Raw genomic sequence first — 22,796 nt, forward strand, 5'->3', positions numbered from 1 at the left:
GAGAGGAGGACTGGGATGTTATCTATCACAATCAGAATGGTGATTATTTCTGGATTGTGAGTTTATGGAAATATTTATTTTGCACTTGCTTTCCTTATTTCTAAGATTTTTTGGTTAAGAATGTATTACTTTTATAAAAATAGATGTTACAAGGAAATTATTCACAACCAGTACAAGATTTTAGACGACCATGCAGCCCATGTTAGTTTATCAAATGTGAAAATGATGACAAAAACAAAACTATACAAACTATTGATGCATATGTCACATATATATACATATTTTTTAAAGGAGAGGCTGCTTCTAAAGCCATGCGGGAACAATATTTTTCTGCTTTAAAAAATGTTGCAAATTCTTTTAGAATACCAATAAATGTATATCTTAGAGAATGTAAAACAAAGCAAATCCTAATTAGCTTTTACCTCTTTTTGTTTTGGCAAGAATGGACATATAACAATGTTTACATATGAAAGGAATAATCAGTAACCTTTTATTGATGGGGAAGAAAAAAATAGTTCTGGTACAAAATAGATCTTCCATCTAATTTGTATTCTGGGCTGTGTTTCAAGAACAATGCTCAATCCTTTTTAAAGATTCTCTTGGCTTCTACTCCTTCATACATATAAGTCTGAAAGTTGTTAACAAACAAAAGAATTTGCCATTAACATTTCAGTCTAAATTAAGAAAAATATTCATATTATTATAATTTTGAATGAATGTATACTGTTTATTCCTTGTACTTGATAGCAATATTTTATACAGATATAGGATACATCCATTAAAAACACATTTTGGTTTGCAGTTTACATTTTTAGTCAAAATAGGCATTGATGTATTTGAGATATATATATATGCTATCTTCAATAAATAGGCTTAAAATATCTGTATTTTTAGAATCAGTAAGATTTATGAGAAAAGAAATAACAGTCTATTTAGTAAAGATATAACTCAGTAACGGCAAAAAAATGTTGTTTATAACTATTTTTATCTTTGGAAACTAGTTATAAATCTTTTCACAACTCACCTGGACTAGTTCACCACCTATAATTTCTCGGACAGTATTCAGTTCATTTCCATTGTCTAACCGTTTGAATTTTCCAACAAATTTATTTCCCTCCAGGATCCAGGCACCCTAAGTAATAAAAACAACAACAACAATAAGGCATTTATTAGGCTCTTACACATGTCATGCACTATGCTGAGTTCTGTAGACCCACTTTTTCATTTAATCTTTATGGTGAGTGACCCTATGAAGTAGTTACTGTTATCTCCACTTTACAGATGAGGAAATTGTAAAATGCATAGACTAATTCAGCCAAAGTCACATAGCCAGCATTGAACCTAGGCTATAGGGCTCTAGAGTATGTGTTGATAACCATTATGCTCATCTCCCTTGATAATTTCCATATGTTGAATTTTAAGACAGATGAGCAAGTCTTTTTTCTAAATCTTTTAGTTAATAAGATTGTCCTAAATTTAGTCATGGTTCGAGTTAGTTTCATGGACAGGCTAACAACCCTGTGCTTGTTTTAATTTTTGTGACTGTGGTAATAAAGAATGGCATAATTGATAAAACATTGAAAAGTTAAGCTGTCATTGCAACCGTATGTTATTTAATTAGAAAAATTTTGAGGCTAAAAAAAGTTTTAAAAAGTTGGTTGAAAATGAAAACTTCCTAAAATTTTTTTATCTTAAATATGAAAAGGTACATTACCAATGACCTACAATGTAGCATTAGACCTTTCCATTTGGTTACTCACTTATTCATTAATTTATTCATGTATTTTATTATTTCAATACATTTATTAAATGGCTATTTTGTTTAATTATGTAACTCTCAAAGCTTTTGTTGCTTTCGGATATGTAAATTTGAGAACACTGAGCTTTAAATTTTTTAATGAATAGATCTATACTCAGTCATTAGAAAGATATTTTTCTAATTCTCATTGTTCAATCTAGTTTTTTCACAGATGTGTGTGAAAAGGAAAACATTGCATTTAAATACTCTGCCAAATTGTGCAATATATAATGTGGACAAACTTTATTGGCTTCTTCAATAAATGAAGGAGACCTGCATTAATTAAACTATCTAATGATATAAAACAGAGATTGTTTTAGTATTGGAAAGTAAAATCAAGAATGCACTGCTTATAAAAAAATTTCTTACGCTGAGTTCAGTTCCATCTGCTAGCGTGTAATTAAAGGTGACACCAAGTTCAAAAACAATTTCAATGTTTCGAAAAGTGCTTGATTCTTTGACTGTGAATTTATTTCCTTCTTGTGTAATTATCAGTTTCAAATTGTCATGAGCTGCAAGCTTCCTTTTCACCATATTAATACCTGAAAAAGGAAAGAGATAGGAGAAAATAAAGTCAAAATGCCATAGAAAGTGTTTATTTTTCCAAGTTCTTATTTATTTATTTGTTTATTTTTATTTTGAGGGTGGGGAAGAAAACTCAATAGCATTGCCTTTGCACAGAGCATTCAGATTGCTTCTGTAGAAAAAGTTCAAGCCCAATCAGATAAGATTAAGTTTTTGTTTCAGTGTTACGTAAATAAAATTCTGTCAAATGAAGAATTAAAAGGTATATTTATAGATTTATGAGGACAGAACTTTAATTCTGCATATACAGTATTCTTTTTTTTAAAAATGCCCCTTTGCTTTGTATAATGGCTTTTAAAATTTGAACTTCATAATTCTCCTTGCTTTTTGTGGCATTTTCTTCTTTTTTATACAGATTCACTCACTGAATTTTTGTGGCATTTCTGATTGACACAAAAATGAGAAAACTTAGCAAATTATATAGCAAAATTAATTATTATAAGAATGAACAGATTCCATAAATTTAAACTTGGAATCCCTAAACTGTAGATATAATTGATGCAGATTTTTATTTTGGGGGAATTACACAAATTTGTTTGCCCATCTTGTATAGTGTATGGGCTACCAGAGTATTGATAGTTTTATAAATCAGTTAAATTAAAACCTCCATACAGGTGATGGTAGTCAACATTGTACCCCCAAAATATGTATAATTAATTATGCTTCAATTAAAAAAAAAAAAACCTCCAAAGAAAGTAGATAGCTTCTTGAAATTATTCCCAAATAATCTCAGAAGGAATTAAGTCAGAGGAAATGAGAAATCTAATTTATCCCAAGCTGTGAATTTTGATAGAACTCCTTTTCATTACTTTATTATATAGTCTTTGCTTTTCTATCCCCTAGAATTCAATGTTTTAAAATCTGGAAGTTATCATTACACAATGTCACTTTCTTACTCTAAACAAAAACATTCAGTTTTCAATGATACAGGTACAATCAGCGGTTAAAGAGTGAAGGAAACATATCTGGATCTTTTTGTGTGTTTTAGAGGACAGTACCAAAAGAATCTTTCCTTCCACTTAGTGAGACAGTGTATTCTTCCTAATGTAAGAAGTCAGAGTGTAGTTTCCCTACTCTAAACCATCCCACCTTCTGGATCCTTACCACTACTTCAGGAGCCATTCCCTAACACCAGAGATTTAAGAGTTAGAAAGAAAAATGTCTGTGATAAAGGAAAGAATGAGCCACTAAGCAATGAAATTCTTACCCATTTTTTCCATGAATTTGTCATAGTTCTCACTACGGTCTACCTTCCAACTACCATCAAACGCCATGATCTCAGTTGAGTCACCCTCTAGGTAATCAGAGGTTCATGTCTGTCCTTAAGAGAGAATTTATTCTATTTCTTATCGTAAAACCAACATCATAGTGTGATGTGGAAGTTTAAAGTTCAAGAGATCACCTAACTTAACTCTAATGTGAAGCCACTCTAGTTTCTCTTTCCATAAATTCCTTAGATCTTCTTCTGAAATTCAACTGAATTAAAACATGATAAGCATACCTACCCTGCCTTAAACTACAATTTGCATGCATATTTATTTCAGGTATTAGAATTCATTCTGTCTGAAGACAGTTTTTCTATAAAAAACTTTTTTGTTATAAGTTCAAAGTGCACACTATATTGGAGCTAACATAATTACATATTACATACTGTAGTAATTATATAACAACATCTATCAGATAACATCTGGGAAATGAGACTATTAATGACGTATCCCTTTTTCACAATTGCAATTACCTTGTAAAGTAAGACTGTATGGTCAAATACAGTTGAAAAATTAAAGTTAATATGATTATTCAGATTGAAAATTTATTTTCTAGCATGTCCTTTTGCATTGTGTTTAGGGTTCCCAGGAGTTTGGATAAGTATCCTTGCACCTCTTACAGTGCATGACACACAGTACGTACTCAATAGATACTTGTTTTGATCTTGCATGGTAAATAGCCCACTGAGAAAATTTTCCAGAGGTAAAAATGTGGCTGGATAACATAAAAACTCTCATAAGAGAAGAATTAGCTTTAAACGTGCCAATATGCAAAAAGAACTAAAGTCACACATTAGCTATACCATTAATTAAAACCATTTCTTTGTTTTATTCTGACTTCCTCTCACCCCCAAACCTGGTAGAGTCAGAAGACATTGCTCAAAATGTATTTAAGATGGGGGTATAGAGGGTGGCTAGAAAGGTAGAAAGAAAAGGTCACCACATCTCTCTCTTCTCAACTGCAGGTTTCCAGCCTGGAGCAAATCCGAGCTGGGGAAGGAAAACACTGTGAAGTCCAGAGTTTTGATTATTAACTAGTCTTAAGATGTTAATTATTAAAAAGACTATTATTGTGACTGAATGTGATCAGAGAAAATCTTACTAACTTAAAGTCAGCAGAGAAGCTATAGTGGCTGCCCAAGATTTCACTCAGGGTCAGGGGAAGATGTATCTAACAAATTTGAACAGTACATTGGGGAATAGAATCACATTTTAAAATTTTGACTCTGTGCATTAGTTACCACTCTTTCAGTGGAGTTCCCCACTTCTTATCAGGTATACACATTAAGAAGCAAATGGCCTTCTACTAGCTCTACTATTTCATTAAAAAAGAAAAAGACATCAGAACACACCCACACACCCACAGGAGTAGGGGAGAAAGGTCATAATAAAGGGAAGTTGTTTATGTTCATAACTTTAGCGTTATTTTAAAAACTGGCTACATTGTCTGTTTTCCTCTCTTTTGCCAAAGATAGTGAAAACTTCATCATTTGGGAACGATTAACCTAGTATACTTTCAACTTGGAGCAAAGTAGAAAAGCTTATGGTTACTCTAAAGCAAAGGACTGAATAGTCTCTCAGGTAATTCACTTATGGTGATTCATGAATTTAGAAAGCTAAGTTCACAAATTTAATGATAGATCTAAACTTTCTAGACTAGAAAAATAGGTGTATCTGGTTACTGAAATAAAAATGTGGGTAATGAAAAGAACAGGTGTTTTATTATTATCTTTACTATTATAATTATTATTATTAGTAGCTAGCCAGTATGGAGATCTGAACCCTTGACCTTGGTGTTACAACACCACTCTCTAACCAACTGAGCTAACCACCCAACCAAGAACATGTGTTTTTTTTTAGAAACAAAATGACTTGGTTTTCAATATTGCCTGCAACATCCATTACTCTGCAAGACCTTGGTCAGATTATTCATCCTCCCTGAGCCTCAATATCCTCACTTATAAAATGAAGATAATAATAATAATACTTGATATATAGGGTTTTATGAACAAATTGTATAAAGCACCCACCTGAGTAACTGGTAGATATCAGGTACACAATAAACCTTAGTTTCTCTCCTCATTCCCTGAGAAAGGAAATTCAACAGCAACAACAATGTCTTAGAAGCATCCCAAGTCTCAAGCCACTTTGATATTTTGTGAAGAAAATCCATGGCTTCCTGGTGTTTATTAGAAATTCACCTAAAAAGTTATTCAAGTATTTTGTGACTAGTGATCAACTTGGGACCTGGTATGCCTTGGATTTCCTGTTAAGGATAGCACAGTGCTATTGCACCTTCTGTGAATACATCTTTTCATAGTGTAATCTCATAGCAATTGAAATAAATGTGCCTGACTCAAACAGGAAGATGGGGAGGAAAAAACTAGAATGGCTTTTTACCATCGTTTACCTAACAGTGCCTTCCAAACATGACCAAACATGACCTTTGTCTCATGGATGCTTTAAGGTTCTCTGAAGGAGTGGAATAGAAGCAGTTGAAAGCAAATAACACTTGGACTCACACAAACCTGCTAACAGAATGGGCTCGTTAAACTTTTAGTCTTTCATTTATCAGTGTCAATGACCTAATTTAAAGTCAGTTAGGAAATTTCTGTTATCTCTGTAGAGTGGCAGCATTCTATTTTTTTAAATGCCCAGTTCACATTTTTAATATTACACTTTTCCTTCTCCGGCTTCCCAACTCTGTAGTGCCCCAATTCTTATCAATTACCTGCACTCCATCTAGAAAAGGTTATATAGAACCTATGCGCCAGTTTCCCTACATATGTTTCCTACTGATACAACTGATCTAACCAGGTGGGAGGCAGACCTAACCATTTATTTTCTGCTTTGATAATACTAGAAGACTTAGAGTACTGTAGAGTTTGGAAAAGTAAGTGGATTAAGTGTGTGTGTACAAGTGGGTGCAGATGCTATGGACATAGAGTTATACTCTCTCTGGGCTCTGCAGTCCATGTCATTCACTGAGTGGTCTGGAAGAAGTGGAAATCAGCAGAAACCCTTGATGATCCCTATTCCATCCCTCCAAGAGAAGGTACAAACCACATTCCTTAACATGACTTAACAAAGCTGCTACTTACAACTTCAATCTTTTTCCATTCCTTACTGCATACTTCTAGTGTTAAACATTTGCTGTCCCCAGTTCCCTGAATATTCATGCTCTGTTGCTTCAGGTCCCAGCTTGGTCACTGATTGCTTTTGGTCACTGATTGAATTACCGAGAGTGAGTCAGGTAATCTTCCTTTTCTCAGGTGTAATGACCTTCTAAAGGTCTCAGTGTAGCTCATAAAAGATGAAAGCAGCTAATTCATGATAACCAGGTGGATACTATTATCATGAAGTCCAGAGACATCATTAGCAAGGGCAATAGGATGTTAAAAGCTCGTCACAAAGGAGTAGCTCTCTAGGGATCCCAGAAATCCCATTATGCTGTTGTAAAACAGGAGAAGGAAGTGTCTTTCTAGAGTAGTTTTTTTATATATCATTAATGGTAAGTAGCATTTTAAGGCATTTTCTAATCACCTCGGAATTTATGGATCTTGTTTTTTGATTCCAAGTTGTTTAGCTTTCATAGAAAAATAGAGGCCTCTATTAAGGCCATATAAGAGAATGATTTCAGGGACAGATGGAAGGAGTAACAGGAAGATCTTAAGGTTACTGTCAAATCCCTGGTAGTGAATAAAAAATGAGGGAGAATTCTAAAGGTTGCCAACCGAGTTTACTGCATTCCGTTTTAATGATTAGCTTCTTAATTTTGGGAATATTAAGACCCGTTTAATTATGTTTTAGATTTTGTACCTGAGATGGCTGGTTGGTTTTCTTCCAAAAAGACTATAGAGGTACAGAGGTGCACAGGAGGACATCTATCATATAATGGTTGTAGAGCTAGGGCTAGGGTCTGTGAGCTCCAAACCCTAGCACTAGCACTACAATTGGCATAGTAAGAGCAGGATTCTGAGCAGGTACAGGTGCCAAGAAGCCCTTGGAGAAGGAGGAAATGTGGCTACTTTTGAACATGTGCCTTGTGGCCACTTTCCTATTGACCGGGATCTGGTTGCTGCTCACTGCACTGCAAAGCAGCATAGACCAGGCACTACAGCAGAGAGCCCGTTGGGAGGGGGAGGAAATGTGGCTGTCCTTGAGCATGTGGTGCCCAGTGGCCACTTTTCTGCTGACCGGAGCCTGGCTGCTTCTCACTGTGCTGCAAACTGATAGAGAGCTGAAGAAGAAAGCAGAGGTGTTGGAAGCACGGACAGTTATCCTGGAGGATGATGTGCAGCGACTGGCCACTCCTGCTTCTCACACCAGGGAAGACGACAAACCCAGTGGTGACTTGGGGGAGACTGTGTGTCCCCAGGTACGACCTGTTGTGCATCAGAAAATGAAGCACGAGCAGCCTATGGGACCAGGTGGGCAACTAGTGGGCAATCCACAGGTGACCCAATTTACCACCTATGTCCTGTATACCCAGGTTGAATTGGTTGACTTGGAGAAACAGGAGGAGACTCTAGCTGCTTGGCTGTTGTGGTTATAGGACCTAGGGGTGGATAGTGTGGTATGCTCTGGTGAGGAAATGGAAAAATTGGCCTCCATCACCATGCACCCATCCCTGAGGCAGTCGCTGCAGAATAGCTGTAGATATGCACAAGGGCCAGGTAATCACTCCTTAATGGAATGGGTGAGTGCAGCTGCTCGAATTGTGTGGGCAAATGCTGGAGAACTGCCCGAGATTGTGAATGAATGGCAAATGTATGCTGAGTTGGTCCAAATCATTTGGGAGCTGGGGATGTGGCAGTCCATGTTTAATGTGAACAGTTGTGGCCCGGACAATGAAAATTTTACAGACAGCATGAGAGACATAGTGTTGCGGATTGCCCTGTCAATGTCCTTTGGGTCACTGATGGCCATACTGACCCCATACATTGGTCGTCCTGTATGTGATGTAACGACCATGATAGCCAGCTTGGGTGAAATGGAGGATAGGAGACAAGCAAAGGGGTCTGAAAGGTGGCTAAGACCAAACCTCCAAGAAATACTCAGGATTTTATCCCAAAGGGACCAAGCAAGACTAGCCATAAGCAGATGTAGCTTGACTTGATTGCAGCAGGGGTTGATAAAAAGAAAATTGACCAGCAGCCACATGTGGTCCTGTTTGTCTTGTGGCAGCAATTGCGCCGTGAACAGCGTTTCACCAAAGGTCCAGAAACAGGTAGCAAGGTACGTTCAGTGGATTTAAAGGATTTTTTTTTGTCAGATATAATAATAGCTACTCCAGCTCGTTTTTCTGACAAAATAGACTTTAAACTAAAAACCATAAAAAGAGACAATGAGGGACACTACTTAATGATAAAAGGACTGATCCATCAAGAAGACATAACAATCATAAATATGTACGCACCCAATGTTGGAGCAGCCAGATTTATAAAACAAAATCTATTAGACCTAAAGAAGGAAATAGACACTAATACCATAATAGCAGGGGACCTGAACACCCCACTGTCAATATTAGAAAGATCATCTAGGAAAAGAATCAGTAGAGAAACACAAGATCTAAACAAGACTCTAGACCAATTGGAATTGGCAGATATCTACAGAACATTCCACCCAACAACCTCAAAATATTCATTCTTCTCATCAGCACATGGATCATTCTCCAGGATAGATCACATATTAGGTCACAAATCAAGTCTCAATAAATTCAAAAAAATTGGAATTATCCCATGTATCTTCTCAGACCACAATGGATTAAAACTAGAAATTAATAACAAACAAAACTCTGGAAACTATACAAACACATGGAAATTAAACAGCATTCTACTTAATGACACATGGGTCCAAGAAGAAATCAAGCAGGAAATCAAAAAATTTATTGAAACTAATGAAAACAATGATACATCATACCAAAACCTGTGGGATACTGCAAAAGCAGTATTGAGGGGAAAATTTATCGCACTAAACGCTCACTTCAGAAGAATGGAAAGATGGTAAGTGAACAACCTAACACTTCACCTTAAAGAACTAGAAAAACAAGAACAATCCAAACCTAAAGTTAGCAGACGGAAAGAAATCATTAAGATCAGAGCAGAACTGAATGAAATTGAAAACCAAAAAACAATTCAAAAGATCAACGAATCAAAAAGTTGGTTTTTTGAAAAGATAAATAAAATTGACAAACCATTAGCATGGCTAACAAAAAAAAGAAGAGAGAAGACTCAAATAACAAAAATTAGAAATGAAAAAGGCGATATTACAACTGATTCATCTGAAATACAAGGAATCATTCGAGACTACTATAAACAACTATACGCCAACAAATTTGAAAATCTGGAGGAAATGGATAAATTTCTGGACACACACAAGCTCCCAAAACTGAACCATGAAGATGTAGAAAATTTGAACAGACCAATAACAATAAAGGAGATTGAAGCTGTTATCAGAAGGCTCCCAACAAAGAAAAGCCCAGGACCAGATGGATTCACAGCAGAATTTTACCATACATTCAAAGAGGAATTGACACCGATTCTTTACAAACTATTCCAAAAGTTTGAAACGGATGCAAATCTCCCAAACTCATTCTATGAAGCAAACATCATCCTGATACCAAAACCAGGTAAAGATATAACCAAAAAAGAAAACTACAGGCCAATATCCTTGATGAATATAGATGCAAAAATCCTCACTAAAATACTAGCAAACAGAATACAGCAACACATACGTAAAATTATTCATCACGATCAAGTGGGATTCATCCCAGGGATGCAAGGTTGGTTCAACATACGCAAATCAATAAATGTGATACACCATATTAATAAACTCAAACACAAGGACCATATGATCATCTCTATAGATGCTGAAAAAGCATTTGATAAAGTTCAGCACTCATTCATGACAAAGACCCTCTATAAGTTAGGTATAGAGGGAAAGTATCTCAACATAATTAAAGCCATATATGCCAAACCCACTGCCAATATCATCCTGAATGCGGAAAAGCTGAAAGCTTTTCCTTTAAGAACAGGAACTAGACAAGGATGCCCACTCTCACCACTCCTATTCAACATAGTGTTGGAAGTACTAGCCAGAGCATTCAGAGAAGAGAAGGAAATAAAGGGCATCCAGATTGGAAAAGATGAAGTCAAACTGTCCCTGTTTGCAGATGACATGATCCTATATATTGAACAGCCTAAAACCTCTACAAAATACTGTTGGACTTGATAAATGATTTCAGCACAGTAGGAGGATACAAAATCAACACACAAAAATCAGTAGCATTTCTTTTCTCCAATAGTGAACATGCAGAACGAGAAATCAAGAAAGCCTGCCCATTTACAATAGCCACCCCAAAAATAAAATACTTAGGAATTGAGTTAACCAAGGAGGTGAAAAATCTCTATAATGAGAACTACAAACCACTGCTGAGAGAAATTAGAGAGGATACAAGAAGATGGAAAGATATCCCATGCTCTTGGACTGGAAGAATCAACATAGTCAAAATGTCCATACTACCCAAAGTGATATACAAATTCAATGCAATCCCCATCAAAATTCCAAAGACATTTTTCTCAGAAATGGAAAAAACTATCCAGACATTTATATGGAACAATAAAAGACCACGCATAGCCAAAGCAATGCTGAGCAAAAAAAATAAAGCTGGAGGCATAACACTACCCGACTTTAAGCTATACTACAAAGCTATAATAACAAAAACAGTATGGTACTGGCATAAAAACAGACACACTGACCAATGGAATACAATAGAGAATCCAGAAATCAACCCACACACTTACTTCCATCTGATCTTTGACAAAGGCACCAAGCCTATTCACTGGGGAAGGGACTGCCTCTTCAGCAAGTGGTGCTGGGATAACTGGATATCCATATGCAGGAGAATGAAACTAGATCCATACCTCTCACCGTATACTAAAATCAACTCAAAATGGGTTAAGGATTTAAATATACACCCTGAAACAATAAAACTTCTTAAAGAAAACATAGGAGAAACACTTCAGGAAATAGGGCTGGGCACAGACTTCATGAATACAACCCCAAAAGCATGGGCAACCAAAGGAAAAATAAACAAATGGGATTATATCAAACTAAAAAGCTTCTGCACAGCAAAAGAAACAATTAACAGAGTTAAAAGACAACCAACAGAGTGGGAGAAAATATTTGCAAAATATACATCTGACAAAGGATTAGTATCCAGAATATATAAGGAACTCAAACAACTTTACAAGAAGAAAACAAGCAACCCAATTAAAAAATGGGCAAAAGAGCTAAGTAGGCATTTCTCTAAGAAAAATATCCAAATGGCCAACAGACATATGAAAAAATGCTCAACATCACTCAGCATCCGGGAAATGCAAATCAAAACCACATTGAGATACCATCTAACCCCAGTTAGGATGGCTAAAATCCAAAAGACTCTGAACGATAAATGCTGGCGAGGTTGCAGAGAAAAAGGAACTCTCATACATTATTGGTGGGACTGCAAAATGGTGCAGCCTCTATGGAAAATGGTATGGAGGTTCCTCAAACAATTGTAGATAGATCTGCCATATGACCCAGCTATCCCACTGCTGGGAATATACCCAGAGGAATGGAAATCATCAAGTCGAAGGTATACCTCTTCCCCAATGTTCATCGCAGCACTCTTTACAATAGCCAAGAGTTGGAACCAGCCCAAATGTCCATCATCGGATGAGTGGATACGGAAAATGTGGTACATCTACACAATGGAATACTACTCAGCTATAAAAACGAATGAAATACTGCCATTTGCAACAACATGGATGGACCTTGAGAGAATTATATTAAGTGAAACAAGTCAGGCACAGAAAGAGAAATACCACATGTTCTCACTTATTGGTGGGAGCTAAAAATTAATATATAAATTCACTCACACACACACACACACACACACACACACACACACACAAACGGGGGGGGGAAGAAGATATAACAACCACAACTACTTGAAGTTGATACGACAAGCAAACAGAAAGGACATTGTTGGGGGGGAGGGGGGGAGGGAGAAGGGAGGGAGGTTTTGGTGATGGGGAGCAATAATCAGCCACAATGTATATCAACAAAATAAAACTTAATAAAAAAATAATAATAAAAAATAAATAAATAAAGGATTTTTTTGATTGCTCCTAAGGAGGCGGATGAACTGTTCCATTCTGACTAGGGAGCCGGCCAAGGTGCTTGTCTTTTGGGGGCAGGTGAGGACCGGAGGCCTCATGTTGAATTGGCAATGATGAAGCTGTTGTGCTGGCTAAGGTAAGGTGGCTGGAGAGAGCTCCAGCAGCTGATGTAGCTGGGTAGCTACGTTGGAGAATGTAGCATGCTGGCTGCAGGACTGGGTTGTCGATGGCTTGCCAGGTGCTGCATAAACCTGAGAAAGAATGCTCCTGATGAGGAAATGGGTACCCTGATGGGCAGATAACTCGTGTGAGAGTGCCCCTGACATGGTGGCAGGTGGATCTCATGGAACCACTGCCAAAGTCAGAGAGTTACTGGTCTTCTGTTTGTATGGGCTTGTGGGGCCCCAGACCAGGTAAGCTACCTATTCCTGCAACCATCCTTTCTCAGGATAGCAAACTGGCTTGTATTTTACCAGAGGGGCGAGAACTTCCCCTGTTGGTACCAATAACCCTTCTGTCTTTTCACCCATAGTGTTCTGGCTGTAGGCACTGCACCAGAGTCGACTGGGCACATACATACATTGGCGTGATCATCTACTGAATATGCACTGAACTTCACATCAGTATGACTACAAGATTCCTGTGGAAAATCACACCAATGATGACTACTAACAGGACATGTGCGACTGAAGGACAGAACTACTGGACAAGCCTTAAGGACAAGCCTTAAGCCATATCGAACAGACAATAGGTCGTATAAATAAAAGGGTCATGTATCCTCACTAAGGGAACATAGTGGAAGATTTTTGATGTGTAGATTGTACGGCAAGGGACACTGAAGTGGTGGATTGCGGGGAAAATAGGGTAATTTAGTCAGGCTCCCTTGGCTCAGGTGTGGTTGGGGGTCCAGCAGCACATTTCTTGTAAACAAGTTGTGTGTGGGTGGAGTTACTGTGCATGTGCACCAATGTATCTTTTTAGTTAATAGCTATTGAGTGTTCTTGAGTTTGTGAAGCAGAGCTCACATCTAAAAATAGAGCATGTTTACTCTCCTGGCAGCTGCTCAGTTTTTCTTTGGACTTTGCCAGTAGCAGTTGAGTTTCTGAGTTTCTCTTTGTACTGCCTAGCTCATAGTGTTGTGTGTGCTGAATAAAGACTATTCCTTCTTCAATCAAGGCTCCAAGGACCTTTTTTGCTGGTTATCTCACTCACAGACCTGCATGTGAAGGGTTCGTGAATGGGCTCGAGGGGTCTGTGATCTCCAGACCCTAATTGTAGTGCTAGGGCTAGGGTCTGGAGCTCACAGACCCCTCAAGCCCATTCATGAACCCTTCACACGCAGGTCTACAAGTGAGGTAACCAGCAAAAAGGTCCTTGGAGCCTTGGTTGAAGAAGGAATAGTCTTTATTCAGCACACACGTCTGAGAGTTAGACAGTCCAAAAGAGAAACCCAGAAACTCAACTGCTACTGGCAAAGTCCAAAGAAAAACTGAGCAGCCAGCAGAGTAAACATGCTTATTTTTAGACGCAGGCTCTGCCAGCCAGCTTCTGCTTCACAAACTGAAGAATACACAATAGCAACAAAACTAAAAAGATATATTTGTGCACATGTGTACTAACTCCACCCACACACAACTTGTTTACAAGAAATGTGCTGCTCGACCCCCAACCAGACCTGAGCTGAGGGAGCCTGACTAAATTATCCTATTTTCCCCACAATGGTGAGTATGGCTTACTGATTCTCATTAATAAGAAAACATCCATTTTAAAGGATTCACATGTATCAGCTGAATGATCTTGCCTGAAGGATTTATGACTCCTTTGTAATCTGGCTCTATCTCAAAAATGATAAGTCTCCTTCAAGCAATATAGATAAGCGGTTGCTCATCTCCTATGCCTCTTATACCACAGATAGAAAAAGATGAGTTTGCATTATCACAGCTCCCCACTGCCACATCCAAACCATTGTTTCTGCCTTTTAAGAAAATATATACAGAAAACCTTTTCCCTTGAGACCACTCCATTTGGCTGTATAACATTCCAGCCTACTTCATCATTGTCATCTGTCATCTAGCTCCATCTAGCATTATCTTCTGCTGTTCGCCCCCAACTAGCCCGGTTTTCTACCATCTATCACTGAATATCTTGGCACCCCAGCCCACCATCATCCTCTGTATCCTGCCATCATTCTGGGTGACCTCAGAGTCCATGTGGATAAGCCACCTGTCATTCTGGCGTCAGAGTTCCTTAACTCCCTCATATCTCATAAACTTTACTTCAGCTGTGCTTTATCCATCTGCATCCATGGGTGTGTCATGTGATTTTTCATCATTAAGCTGTTCCTTCTGTGAAATTTAACATGCCACTCTGACTACTGTTTTCCATCCTCTCAGCTCCTTCATTTTCTTCCATACCATTAGTTCTTGGCTTGGAGAGAACTTCAGTCACTTTTTGCCTCTATTTTCTCTAAAATTGGAGCTCCCTCCTGGTTTATTTACATTCTCTATCCAATTGATATCCTGTGGTCAAAAAAATCTTCCTCAGACTTTTTCTGGTACTGACCTAGGTTCTATCACACACATGCATGGATTCTAGTCTCAGCCTAATCGTCTACACTGCCTAGCAAGCCTTCTCAGTATCTTAGTCAGCTCCCTCCACATGATGACAATGGCTGTATCTTTAATCATTCTTCTACAGTCTTTTACCCTCAGCAGATGACCTGCACATTACTTCACTCGGGAAATAAACCATCAAGCAAAAATTCCAATTTAAAGAATGTTGTTGCCAAAGTGCTACTTTTTTTTTAGGCATGATAGAAATACTGTTGGAAATCAAGAAAATATTACCAGTTTTAGAAAAAGCATCAGTTGGCTTTGCTATACCCTTCATGGCTTTTTATTCTTGCCATGGAGAACCACACTTAGTGGGGAGACTGCCATGAATATACATATTCATTGTAGACAATCTGAAACTATAGCTAAAGCACAAAGAAAAGTGAAATTTACCCAATCCCTCACCACCCAAGGTAATCAGCACTAGCATTTATGTATGTGTGTGTATACACACATGATTCATTTATATAAAATATACATTTTGCACAAACAGGATCATTCTGTATATATTGTTTTGTAAACACTTTAAAAATTAAGAACTATTTCAATATTTTCTCCTTTATTAGGTATTTCTTTACATTTTAAAGTAATTTTTATTTTTATTTTTTATTTATTTTCATTTGACAATTATATTCTATTGATTAATATAATATAATGCAATCCAGACAGACTGTCAGGATATAATAATAAGGATCAGGTTACCTCATCCCAACTGAGGCACAGGAAGGGTTCAGCACTTCCAATTTTATTTATTTATTTATTTTTAATTAATTAATTTTTATTAGCTTGTTCATTATTATAAAACATAACTATTATTTATGCCCCTTACCCTACCAATCACTGCCCACTCTCCCTTCCTCTCTCCCCCCCATCTCTAGTATCTTTAGGTTTGTTCTCTCCTTTTGATAGTTCAACGTATTATTGTGGTCTTTCTAAAGTAATCATTTTAAAAAATTAAAAAAATATTGTTTTAGAAAATATAAAAAGGCATAACAAAAATATTTAGTCAAGTGCTCATAATCCCACCAACTGGACATAATTACTATAATGTTTCTACATGATTCTTCCATTTTACGTATGTGTGTATTTTTATATATACTTATGTCCTTATATGTGTGTATATATGTATGCATATACATATGTATATGTGTAAGTGAAGATACCCACACACGTATATTCATTTGGTCAGATCTGTATTTAGAAGGCTTCATCTGTCACCAAATGTGGGAGACAGCTGAGGGACCCATCAGAAGAGAAGGCTAATTAGGTATTACTGTAACCTTGCTGAGAATGAAGATTCAAACTAAGATGGTGGAAGTGAGACTGGAGAAAAGAGAACCACAAAAATGTGGCAATGCCCTACATGGCTGTCTGAATGGCAATTAAGACAGCAGATGCCAGCTGTGCCTGATGGGTATGGCATCTCCCAAGGGAACTGGAGCACAGTACTCTGTTTTCAGCTAGCTCATCTATATGAGAGATCACCTTTGAAATACAGATAAAGTTCCTAAAATGCATCCATTAGACATTGAAATTTGTTCTCAGTGAGTGTTTCTACTAGACCTTTTCAATAGGAATTTGCTTCCTAAATCATCTCCCTGTTAAGAAAACAAATCAATTTAAATAGGACCACTCTCTTTAATAACTGAAATTGACTTTTGTCTTAGTCCATTTTGTGTTGCTAAAACAGAATACTTGAGGCTATGTAATTTGTAAGGAAAAGGGGTTTATTTGTCTCAAATTATGGTGGTTGGAAAGTCCAAGATTGGGCAGCTGCATCTGACGAGGGCCTCATGCTGTTTCTACTCAAATGAGGAAAATGGAAAGGGAGCCGGGGTGTGCAAAGAGATCACATGGTGAGAGGGGAAGTAAGAGAGAGAAACCAAGGAAGCCAGACTCTTTTTAACAACCCACACTCCAGAGAGCTAATCCATGCCTACAAAAGCAAGAAATCACTCACCCCAGCAGGAGGGTATTAATTTGTTAATGAGAGATCCATCTCTATAACCCAAATGCCTCCCACTAGGGCCCACTGCCCAACATTGCCACATTGGGGATCAAATTTCTACCTGAGTTATGGCAGGGACAAACCACATCCAAACCATAGCAACCTCTTACTATCTATTTGTTCATTTATCCATCCATCCATCCCTCTATGTATCCTTCCCTAACTATAAATTGAATGAGCACAACTTATGGAGTTTAATCAAAATGCGAATTAATTTTTGTCCTTATCTTTCACTGCGAGAAAATTTTTTTTTCCGTGCCTGCATAAAAACCTAGGCAACCCTGTGATTTTTCTGTTCATTCAAGTAATAAAATGTTCTCTCAGGGTCCCTGAGTTACACAGCTCCAGGGAGCACCATTTGCACTGTAATCTTTACAAATGGAGTCTTCTAGAGCCCAACTGCAATAGATTATGATGGGAATAGTACCCCTGGAGTTTTGCAACATGGCCCTGTGGACTAAGTTCACTTTAGTATGAAAATCATAGTCTCAATTCAGTATTTAGTAAATAGTCTTAATTTAGGAATATTTCATCCAATATATTAAAGAATACTTTATTCTTCATTCAAAATTAAGACATCTTTCCCCCACCCCACCTCCATTCCAGGGCTTTGCTGTAGGCAGGCCAGCAGTCCTCAGGGAAGATTATGCATATGCTATAAACCTTCTTGCTTAACCCCTGTGTAATTGGAGAATGCAGTGGGGAGCGGATAAGTAGGGCTCCTCTGACTGCCTTGGCCCTAAGTCTTACTAGATGTAGCAGTGCCTCATCTTCGGTTGGTCACTCTCAATGCCCCTCAGCTTCTGCCTTGCAGCCATATTTCCCAAAGCCTCTTACTCCTAGGTTGTCCTCAACCCTTGCAGACCTCTCTTGGACAGGATACCTTTTTCAATGACCCCGGGCTGATATTTCTGCCACTTGTTCATCTAGTCCTTAGAGTTCACATACTTTTGCCCCAGTATTAGAACAGAGTACAGTACCTTCCTAGTCTCCCACCTCTATTTTGCTGTTTTAACAGGCTCAGGTGAGGGTCGGGCATTATTTATTACCTTGTGCCCTACAATCAGGGCTGGGACTAGGATGAAACACATAGGCATTTGCTTTGTGTGCAAAATTTAAGGGGGTACCAAAAAACTCAGCAATCAAGATAAACAATATTGTAAGGAAATACTTAAAAAAACTATTAATACAAAAAACTAAGATGAACAAGATATCATAAGTTTAAATACAGGATTAGTGCAAGGTATGACTGTCTTGAGGTGCAGTGCAAATAACCATCATCACTGTTCCTTCACAGTACATTTCTCTTTCCACTGAAATAAACCACAAAAAAAAATTCTCTCAATTGCCATTGTCTTTTATATTTATGTCATGGGTGTTAGAACTTAATATCAGCCACCTTCCTTGAAATTTAGGCTCTGGGGTCTAGCACCTCACTTTGAAATGTATTTTGTACACTGTATCAGTCAAAATTTTCAATATAAATTACAGTTATCTATCCGTTCATCCATCCACCCATGCACGCATGCATCCATCTATCCATTTACTGGGTTTGTGTATGAAGGAGAATAAAAACAATCTTCAAATGCTAATGATTAATCCATTTTAAGAGTTAGTTTAATGACTATGAAATGGAAATGTTTACAAAGGAAATTCTAAGTTGGTCTGCCTCATCATGTAGGTCCTGAGCACAAATTGATATGTAAAATTAAAGGGAGTCCCAGTGCATTTTTCTCTCTTAATTACTGTTAGAAATGTTCCACAAAGCATGTTATATTACCACTCCTCTGTTCTGCTCACATCTGTACCTCTATAGATTTAACCCTTGTGAGGTATTCTGAAACACCTTATTTTACAGTTTGTGATCAAGTTGTTGTCAATGTAAATAGAGACCCATCTTCAGAGGTATTCAGATAAAAACTGGGGACCTTCAAGCTAGTAAATTGTCAGTTCCTTTGTAAAGAGTGTTTTTTATTACTCTTCAGCTACCTTGGAGGTAGTTAACAAAGGATTAAATTAAATTTTGTATCCAAGAATATAGACATGCATGTCATGGTTGGCTTTGAGATTTTATTTTTTTGAAACTAGTTTTTTAAAAAACTGTTATATTGAGCTGGCTGTTTAGCTCAGTTGGTTAGAGCACAAATTGTAACATCAAGGTCATGGGTTCAGATCCCCATATTGGCCAGGCACCAAAAAAAAAAAGCTGTTATATTGAAAATGTAATATAATCTATAAATATTTGATATCTATTTAGCTTTCTTCATGTAGAGCTGTTAGCTCCAATGATTTTGAACGGTCAAGAATAATTCTCTAGAATTAAGGCACCTTTGGCCTATTTGTGTAATCAGATACAAATTAGCAAGTTTCCCCCTTGAGTTCTGATGGAGTTTGGATGTATTGTCCTCCCAGACAAATTTCATGTGGAAATCTGATCCCCAATGTGGCAATGTTGGAAGCTGTTTGAGTCATGGGGGCGGACCCTCATGAATGGATTCATGCTCTCCCTGGGGGAGGGGGGATTAATAAGTGAGTTCTCGCTCTATTAGTTCCTGCGAGAGCTGGTTGTTTAAAAGACCCTGGCACTTCCCCTCTCTTTTGCTTCCTCTGGCCGTGTGATCTGCTTGTACCCACTGGCTGCCTGCCATTTTCTGCCATGAGTAGAAGCAGCCTGAGGCCCACACCAGATGCAGTTGTCCCGGAATCATGAGCCAAATAAACCTCTGTTCTTTATAAATTACCCAGTCTCAGGTGTTCTGTTATAGAAACAAAAAAAGGACTAATACAAGTTCCAACTCAAATGTATTGCTCCATAAAGTATATATTTCAGTCACCAGCTATGGTTGCCTTGATTAATTGAATGACCCTGCTCCATAGGCACATACTGTAATGCATTTGGCTTAATAACATAAACTGTAACATGCCAGCCACACAATGGAGGATTTTATAGAACCATTTCTACTTGGAATAGCATGATTGGGATTTGAATTAATTATAATCCAAAAAGTTGCTTAGCCCACGGCAAAAGACCTTGAAGCCCCAAATGGCAAAATCTTAACTATGTAAAATGATCCATATACTATAAACAGACACATGAATTGAATTGAATTTCATACCATGCTGTTTTCCTAAAATATACTGTGTAAAGAGTTCTTTCAAATTAGTTCCTGCTGCTATGTAAAAGACCATATTTAAACTGAATTACAACAGCCCTGCTGCAGTGATAGGCCAAATTGTTCAAAGAATGATTTAGAGCCCAATGACACCAGGGAGTCTATGGCCTCATTGCTGCAAGTGAGCATAAGGTCAGTGACAATGAACACATAGTATAAAGTCCACATTACTAACGAATATCTTGCAAAGAATAAAATGATAATTTAAGGAACGTGTATAAGTTTACTAAATATTTTAAAATTAACATTAGCCTTTATATGCAAGAATACATTTTATGTATATAGTACAAAGATAATACAATAATTGCACTTTTAACCACCGCCAATTTTTAAAGTACAATAGTACTATAGCACACATATCCCCTTGACACTATTTCCAAAGGCACTAATGGCTGCATACTCTAGACATCTGAGATGCTTCACCTGCAAGTACTTTGCTGGCCTTAGAAGTACTCTCAGCCCATGCTGGCAGGGCCTGCTGAAGTGCCAGGGAGTTAAGGACACTAGGAGCAGCCCTCAACTAATAATAGGCAAGAGCTGGTGGATAAATTTCCAACCTTACCTGCCTTCAGATAGGATGACTTTAAGGTATATTCACACAGTCCCCAAGAGGTCTTCAGTAATAACCTACTTATTAATTCAGCCAGTATAGACTTGCTTCTCTTCCCTTCACATCTCATTTCCTCACTTCTTTACCAGTGTTTTCTGAGATAACTACTTACACTCAAATACTTATGTAGGACTTGCTACTTACACTCAAATACTTATGTAGGGCTCTTCTGGCAGAATCTAGCAACTTCTACCATTGAAGTTCCCCATATTCATCCCAATCTCAGCTCTGTCTCTCTCTCCCACCAAGAATAACAACTACTTTGATGTTTTGTGTTTATCATTGCTTTTCTGTTTGTTATAGTTTTACCAAATCTGTTAAAGTTATTAGTAGCTCCATTAGTTTGCCATAACAAGGTACCACAGACTGGGTGGCTTAAACAACAGAAATTAATTTTCTCACAGTTCTAGAGACTAGAAGTCTAAGATCAAGGTATAAGCAGGGTTGGTTCTCTCTGAAGGCCATGAGAGAAGGATCTGTTCCAGGCCTGTCTCCTTGGCTTTTAGATGGCCATCTTCTCCCTGTGTCTTCATATGTCTTTCCATCTGTACATAACTCTGTCCAAATTTCCAATAAGGACAGCAGTCTTATTAGGTTAGGGTCCACCCTAATCACTTCATTTTAACTTAGTTATTTCTTTAAAGACCCTATTTCCAAATATGGTCACATTCTGAGGTACTGAGAGTTAGAACTCTAACATAAATTTGGGAGGTGGGGCAGGTAGACACAATTCAACCCAAAATAGCAACTAATGTATTATAAAGGGGTTTTATAAACGAAATATTTTTTTTTAAATTTAGGAATAATAAAATACAGAACAATTGTGCAAACACAATGTTAAAAAGAAACTATATACGTTTAAAGGCTGTAAAAAAAAACAATTAAAAATACAAAATTATTTAAAAAGGCAGTTCACAAAATAAGAAATACAAATGGCTTATGAATATGAAAACACATTTTCTATTCCTAGCAAGTAATATACATCACATTTCAAAAACAGTGAGATATTTTCCTATAATAGATTGGTAATGTTTAAAAAAATAGCAATATTTAGGTAGGGATATAGGCATGCATGTACATTGTGAGTAAGGCTATATATTGGTATAATCATTTAGGGAAAAATTTATATTTATCAAAATTCATATTGTACAGGCTGGCCAGTTAGCTCAGTAGTTTAGAGTGCAGTGTTATAACACCAAGGTCAGCTGTTTGGATCCCCATACCAGCCAGCCATAAAAAAAACCGCAAACCAAAATAACAACAACAACAAATTCACATTGTACATTCTCAGCATTGAACCAGCACTTTTTTTTTTATTTTAAAAAATTTGTTATTCAAACATATTTATTGTACATATTTATGGGGTATAGTGTTGTGTTTCAATACATGTATGTTTATCAATTCAGGGTAACTAGCCTATTCATAATTGCAAAACTTAATCATTTCTTTGTGATATTCACTTTTGATATCTTCTTTTCTAGACATTTTGGTTACATGCAGTAAAACATTATTGATAATAGAATTCTGGGTTGACTATATACCAATAGGGCTTATTTTTCTTATCTCACTGTAGTTTTGTGT

The 22,796-nt window shown here is 37.2% G+C and overlaps 1 protein-coding gene across 1 annotated transcript; it reads right to left on the minus strand.

The window, feature by feature from the left end:
* Nucleotides 1–577: 577 nt before the first annotated feature.
* On the minus strand, nucleotides 578–3,657 carry FABP2 (fatty acid binding protein 2). Its single transcript, XM_063107228.1, has 4 exons — nucleotides 3,591–3,657; nucleotides 2,168–2,340; nucleotides 1,025–1,132; nucleotides 578–628 (listed from the first exon to the last, which is right to left on the minus strand). The coding sequence occupies exons 1-4, from the start codon at nucleotides 3,655–3,657 to the stop codon at nucleotides 578–580; spliced, it is 399 nt and encodes a 132-aa protein (XP_062963298.1).
* Between the last annotated feature and the right edge of the window lie 19,139 nt (nucleotides 3,658–22,796).

The sequence above is a fragment of the Cynocephalus volans genome, chromosome 9, assembly GCF_027409185.1.
Source record: "Cynocephalus volans isolate mCynVol1 chromosome 9, mCynVol1.pri, whole genome shotgun sequence".
In the NCBI taxonomy this organism is placed as follows: Eukaryota; Metazoa; Chordata; class Mammalia; order Dermoptera; family Cynocephalidae; genus Cynocephalus; species Cynocephalus volans.

Excerpts from the sequence above, each read along its gene's own strand:
- FABP2 (XM_063107228.1), bottom strand. The coding sequence starts at position 3,657 with ATGGCGTTTGATGGTAGTTGGAAGGTAGACCGTAGTGAGAACTATGAC. Across the intron at positions 2,341-3,590 it reads CAAATTCATGGAAAAAATGG|GTATTAATATGGTGAAAAGG; the intron begins GTAAGAATTTCA and ends TTCCTTTTTCAG. Across the intron at positions 629-1,024 it reads TAGGTGGTGAACTAGTCCAG|ACTTATATGTATGAAGGAGT; the intron begins GTGAGTTGTGAA and ends AACAACTTTCAG.